At 33.7% G+C, this 6,691-nt stretch overlaps 2 protein-coding genes across 3 annotated transcripts in view; one reads left to right on the plus strand and one right to left on the minus strand.

Annotated features, from left to right (window-relative positions):
- Positions 1–895, minus strand: part of LOC133189712 (oxidoreductase HTATIP2-like) — a 6,165-nt gene extending 5,270 nt beyond the window's left edge. The window contains exon 1 of the mRNA XM_061325112.1: positions 730–895. Coding sequence (XP_061181096.1) covers positions 730–872 — 143 coding nt within the window. The 5' untranslated portion in view covers positions 873–895. The remainder of the gene's footprint in view (positions 1–729) is intronic.
- A 462-nt stretch (positions 896–1,357) lies between these two features.
- Positions 1,358–5,306, plus strand: LOC133189522 (serine/arginine-rich splicing factor 3-like). 2 transcript variants are annotated; one of them, XR_009721496.1, is made up of 5 exons: positions 1,358–1,605; positions 1,722–1,850; positions 2,681–3,367; positions 3,926–3,991; positions 4,647–4,707. XR_009721496.1 is itself a non-coding variant. In XM_061324867.1 (5 exons), the coding sequence occupies exons 1-4, from the start codon at positions 1,394–1,396 to the stop codon at positions 4,690–4,692; spliced, it is 453 nt and encodes a 150-aa protein (XP_061180851.1). In that variant the 5' UTR covers positions 1,358–1,393; the 3' UTR covers positions 4,693–4,708; positions 4,976–5,306. The 2 variants fall into 2 exon arrangements, 1 of the variants encoding a protein (XP_061180851.1); XM_061324867.1 differs by lacking the exon at positions 2,681–3,367 and adding an exon at positions 4,976–5,306 and having other exon boundaries at positions 4,647–4,708.
- Positions 5,307–6,691: the final 1,385 nt, after the last annotated feature.

Raw genomic sequence — 6,691 nt, forward strand, 5'->3', positions numbered from 1 at the left:
TTTTAATAATAGCGAGCTCGAAGAACAACACTTGGGGGAAGAGAAAATTTGGACTTTACACATTGATCCAAATGAATTTTTTCTGAAATTACCTCAAGAGCCACAATGCAATGCGAATGCATCTCATTGCTAACTACATTCTCACGGAAACAACAATTCAAACTTCACAAAAAATAAATTCACCTTGATTTAATGGACATTGCATATAGCTAGTAGATTAAACTTTCTTTGTTAAAATTATGCACCTATTAAACTTCATTTATCGAAATGCAGCTAACCTTCAACGTCAGTGACGTCACAGTCTATATGTTATAAATGTCTTGTGCGGCTTAATGAGGTGGATCTTATTTAAGAGTGAATATCCAGTAGTACACAACTGCACTTGCCACGAGGGTCGCACCGTCAACATAAAAGAAATTTTCTCTTTTTATAATAAACTTAAAAATATTTTGTTCATTATTTATTTTAATGTGGTAACTGGTTCTTGCCAATATTGACTGGACAGTCAGGATGACCCTTGATCTTATGCTAACTTGGAAAGGTTTTATTTTAGTTGTTAACTTTTTTAACAGCCTATGTATTATCTTAAGAATAAAAATAATGATTTAAAATGGCATGCTTCAAAAGGTAAGCTTTTATTATATACGATGTAATCTGAAATATTGCAACCACCAACTACATTGTTTATTAATGAGCTCATGGATAAATATATTTCCAATATAATGTTACCTGGAAATAAAATATGCGTCGTGTACAGCGGCTAAATCATATATGCTAATCAAACAGGCCCAAAATATGCCTAAAGTTGCAAACGCAATTGCAACACCAGTGAAACAGTCTCGACAATCTTTGTCGAACCCTAAAAATCTCATACCCCCTGCTGTTTACGTCACAGAAGTGTGCAGAATGCTTAAAAGCAGAACATATCCGAGATGTACTTTAGTATCCGGAATAATTCATTTCATTTTTTTTTTAAATACATATAATTGGGGTACAATTTTAATCATTCAAATTGATTTATCAATAATTCATTGTAGGCCTACTTAATGCAAAATTCCAAGTCAGATTCATAGATTGGCTTGTGTGAGTGAAAATACGAAACTAAGCCTTCGATAATGTAAACTTGCTTAAAACGACGCAGGGAAGTAAAAAGGTAGGTCAAGAAATTATTATGCCTTATGATATTATACGAGTTTGCAAGTGTTTACAGCTGTGAAATCGCTATTTGATACCCTAAAAAATGCGCTATAATTTTAAAAGATGAATTCTTATCGTGAATAAAATAAATTTGGGCATCGTAAAATCCCTCCAAACTGTATCATGTAAAGCTTGCATAAAATTCCAAAATGGCGGAAACGTTTTCACCACATTCACTCGTTATAGATCAAACAAAATGGCCAATCGAATGAAAGAATGGAAACTAGACTGTAAAGTGTACATTGGTGATCTTGGTTATGGTGCAGCAAAACAAGAACTGGAAGACTTGTTTTCCAGGTACGGCCCCATTAGGAATGTGTGGGTAGCCAGAAACCCACCAGGTTTTGCCTTTGTAGAGTTTCAGGACCCAAGAGACGCTGAAGATGCAACAAAAGCTCTTGATGGCACGTAAGTAACATGGTGTAGCCATAAAGTGTAATTATAAAACAATGCATTGTGAAATGCTGCTTAAATCATATGTAAACAAAATTAACTAGATCTACTTAGGTTAAATTTATTTGCAGGAGGATAAATGGCAGGAGAGTTAGAGTAGAAATGTCATCAGGAAAATCTCGCTGGGGCTCTAGAGGACCACCCACACGTCGTGGAGGCGGTGGTGGGAGGAGCTACAGAGATGAAAGACGCAGATCAAGGTGATTGGGTACTTCATAATTAAGTTTATAAATTGGCATTGAACATGCAATGGAATTTTAAAAAAAGGCATATTCTAATCATTAAAAAGAAAAGCACACAGTGACACTTGTTGTCAAAACTTACTATTTTTTAATTGTTTTCCAAATCTTTTAAACACTTAAAATGCTTTTTGTTTTTTGTATTAGGTTTGTAATTTATCAATAGTATTTGTTTGGAGTGCGTTTTAGAAAATCAATATGTGATGAAGAAACAAAATAGGTTCAACACTCGCTACAGCAAAAAGCTCAGGAATACCTGTCAGATGTCCTTGTGTTAGTGTATCAAACAGGAAGAGAATTTCTTCTTTTTTTTTTTTTGGTATATCTGCATATGTGTACAATGTGCCACCAGACTTTCAAAGAAGCTTTATGGTACTAAATTCCAAAAACCAGTGTTTTCATTCATATGGAATTTTTCTGGGGGGGGGGGGGGGTGTTATTTATTTGGTTGAGTTTCAGCAAAAGGTGATGATTAATTTTTTTTTAATTAAAGTTTTATGTGTCTTTGTTGTCCCTTCATTTTATTGTGGTAGATAAAACCATCATTTATGACATTAAAATTTACTTCATTTTCATTAAAGATCAACTTGTGCCTATATTACAAACATTTCCTTTTTGATTTTTGTTCCACAATTATTTTTTTAAAATCAATTTGAAAATCAGTATTGAAATGAAAGCAAGGAAAAATAACTTTAAAAAGCAAATAATTAATAGGAAAATTTTGTAAAACTGCACATTAATTTCTTTCTGTCTTGCCATATTAACCTTGACTGATATGAACCCATTTACAGGCTAGCCCTTTATCCCCCCAGCCAGTCGGCGTCATCGTTTCTTTCCCCTGGTCAACGTCTGCCCTAATCAACATTGCTGATCAACTTGATCAACATCCCACTGTTCTATCAGCTGATATCAACCTGCAGCTGTTTTATCAGCACTACAACACAACGCCCATCAGCGTCAACAACAGTACTAAGACTTTAAACGGGGAACAATATCTTCTCACCTAGATCATCTAAAATTAAGTCATGTTCAGACATTTTCAACGTATTTTAGATCTTGGTTTTGGACACTGAAATTGGTGAAAATAGTGCAAAATTTTATTTGAGTGGATTTTGAATTCTGGTAAAAAATATCTAACAGTGTTAAAGAACCTAAAAAAAAAAGAATAGAAACAAAATAAGCCTTAGATATTTATTTTAGAGTGCTGTCCCAAAATCTGAGTAATTTTTCAGTCAGATCCTTTAGAACTATAAGCATTTCAGATATACAAAGACATTTTACTAAAGAATCAAATTAACAGTTAAATTTTGTAGGAGCTTTGTTGAATTGTCTGAACAGCCCAAATTTTTTCACACCTTCAATTTTCCAACGCCTTTCTTCGATACATACACATCACGTTAGTTTCCCTATTCTCCGTGGGTCAGCATCAGCATTTCAACTTTATCACCTCTTATCGTCAGGACGGCAGCTTGACAATGGTACAGGGTTGTCAGTTATAGCCAGTTTGTACTGGTTTGCTTGTATGCTTCATACTAACCATGAGTTTCACAATATTTTCATTATTTTGAAAAATACACTGAACTCAGTATTGTATTCTGAAAATTGCAGTTATTTGCAAAGATTTCAAGGAAAGTTTCCAAAGTGCATGGGAGCGCTAGCTTTTAACAGTTAACTACCCTTTTGGAGAAAGGGAAATTTATATTAAACCCATGTTTTGTTTTTAATTGTTGTTTAGTGTTTTTATTTTAGTTTCATAGTTGAAGTATTATGTTTAGATTTTCTAGCTGTTTCTCCTTATAAAATCATTATAAAAGGAGCTAACTTTTCATTCAGATATAAATGTGATTTCAATCTTCCATAGACCTTTCATCTGAGTTGTTATTGTGCCATGTTGTATTTTTCCATGGAATTAAAATCTTTTGACCTAAGGTAACAAAAGGTTTATTTTTGGTTAGGTTGCTTTTTTTTCCCTGTCTTTTAACAGAGACTGTAGAGAAAATTTACAATATTTTAAGATTTCTTTTTTTAATTTCCAGATCTTTTTCACCGAGACGAAGAAGTCCCTCCCCGAGAAGACGAAGCAGGAGCAGAAGTCGCTCTAGGTATAGATTTAATTCATACAGAACAAATTTTTTTCATTAATTCCTCCTAGTATGGGTAAGTTTTGAAGGGGACAAATTTTACAACAATGACAGTTTTTGGATTTGACAAACTGCTTGATCATAACCAACTTTGTGACAAGTTTGAGCCTATAAAATTTCTCCATCACAAAGTATATAGACTGGACAAGGGTTTTAAACTGGGTGTCCCAGTGACCTTGTCCAAATAACCTATATTCAGGGTTGTAATATACCACTAATTATAATCCACCTTTAGTAAAATATGAGCCAGTTCTCCATTTATAGAGCTAATCACTATGATCTTGAATTTGACCAAATTCTTTTGTACCAGGTCATGACACACCTCTGGTCATTAACTACCCACTTTAAACCTTATTGTTCAATTTCCATTTAGACTTGAGGTTTCCTAAAAACAGTCCCCTTCTCCCCCCCCCCCCCCCCCCCCCATGACAAAACAGTGTTCTGCTACATCCCCTCTCAACAAAAAAGTGTTCAATTAAATATTGACATTGACTTGCCAGTCAAAATAATGATACAACCCAATTCCTCATAACATACATGTATGTGCCCTTAAATTATAGATGTTAATTTTTTTTTCTGAATATTTCTTTGCAAGCACATTTTTGATATGTTATAGGTCACCATCTTACAGAAGGTCCAGGTCTCCTTATGACAGACGATAGGAACAACTTCAGACAAGTATGTCTCCTTTTTCTTGGGGGGGGGGGGGGGGTATATTTTGAGAATATAAAACATGGGATTAAAAACTCTGAAGGTTGAGATGAATGTTTTACTTGGATATATTGTAATATTATGTAGGGTATTAGATATGCTCTATATTAGATATCTTGTAAATATTAGATTAAAATATTTGATATTTTTAAAAAAAATAAATATCTTTTAAGAAAGTTTCTTAGTTAAAACCTCTTCTTTTTTGTTTTTTTAAATGTTTGTCGTAATTTTCAGAATACAATGGCCCAGCTGTGTGAACTGTTGAAACAAAGCAAGGGAAAAATGTTCAAGCTGAATGTAGATATATTTTAATTAACATTATTTCATTGGTGTAAAACACAAGATGTTTTATGTTTTTAAACATAATTTTCACCATAATTTTTAACAATTAAGATTATTGTACCATGTGACAGAACTTGACATTGACAGGTGTCTTTGATATTCATGAGACATGGATAAATCAGCCCCCTTTTATTAATGAAAAGGTGTAGAGATGAAATGTGTATATATATTATATAGATGTTTTTATATCCCCTAATGTTGTTGAATAAAATAATTAAATATGTATGGATTGTAATTTTCAATATATTTATATCCACAGACAGAGATTCATTATTTCTTCCAATTAGGCTGTCATATCATTGGGTTTTCCATAAAGTAAACTGTAAAACTTTGAAATTACATGGAGTTGTACTGTGAAATTTGATTTGGATATACATTCACACATTATGTCATATTTTGTTGAAGTCAAAGTATCTTGTATGTTAAACGATGAAGAATACCTGTTACAGTGGAACATGCCATAAAATTTCTCGCATGGCAAGCCTGAGGAAAATGAGAGATAATTAAGTACTCCAAATGTACTTGGAATCCACATCTCACTGGAAGTAGTTTAAGATAGTTCATTAGTACCAAAAATGATCATAAGCCACAGCATATCAGGATGTTAAAGTGTGCCCTGAACATTGTAATTTTTAGCTCACCCGAGCCTTAAGTGAGCTTTTCTGATCGAAATTTGTCCATTGTCTGCCGTCTATAAACTTTTCAGATTTTCATCTTCTTCTCCAGAACCACTGGACCAATTTCAACCAAACTTGGCACAGATTATCCTTAGGAAGAGGGGATTTGAATTTTTTTTTCAGATGAAGGGCCACACGCTCTGCTAAGGGGAGATAATTATTAATTAATATTAAACAGTGAAAATTGGGTAGGGTCATTTAAAAAATCTCAAGAACCACAGAGCCAGAAAAGATGAAACTTAAGTAAAAGTTTTCTGAGGAAGTGTACCGGTAGATTCAAATTCGTTCAAATCATTACACCAGGGTTGGGACACAATATATATTTTTTTAATTTACGTAGGGAAAAAATTACTGATAAAGAACTGAAGGGCCATTAGTTGAACGTTGTGGCCTATGGGCTTTTTGTTAGTACATGTACTGCTACAAATTTCTTCTACAGAATTGAAATAGTTCATATCTTCTACAAGCCTGTCTTATATAAAGATATTTGTGATTTCGTGGTATTACACTCCGTCCATCTGTCTGTAGATACCAGTTAATTTCCTGGACTTTATCAGGCCATTTTGTAGGACTGTAGAAGAGTTGGCATTCTAAATGAATATGATGTAAATTAATGAGCTGGAAACACCGTCATCAAAATCAGAATTATTTACCAAGGTTAACAGAAATTTTAAAAAGTAATGTTTTAAAGGGGAAAAAAACACGGATTTTCAACCAAAACGAGGCTTTGCCAGTGCATCTCCCCAAGTCAAGGGTTTCTGATCCACTCCACTCCACATGGTTCCTGATCCACTCCGCTCCACTTGGAGCGTAGTGGATCAGAAGCCCTTGACTTGGGAAGATGCTGAATATGCTGCAAAATTATTATTGGATGTCTGATCAAAATAAGAATATCGCTTCAAAAATATTAGATATGTACATACTTCTTTGC

Source organism: Saccostrea echinata, unplaced genomic scaffold, assembly GCF_033153115.1.
Source record: "Saccostrea echinata isolate AGI-Se365-2 ecotype Australia unplaced genomic scaffold, CSIRO_AGI_Sech_v1 ptg000019l, whole genome shotgun sequence".
Taxonomy (NCBI): Eukaryota; Metazoa; Mollusca; class Bivalvia; order Ostreida; family Ostreidae; genus Saccostrea; species Saccostrea echinata.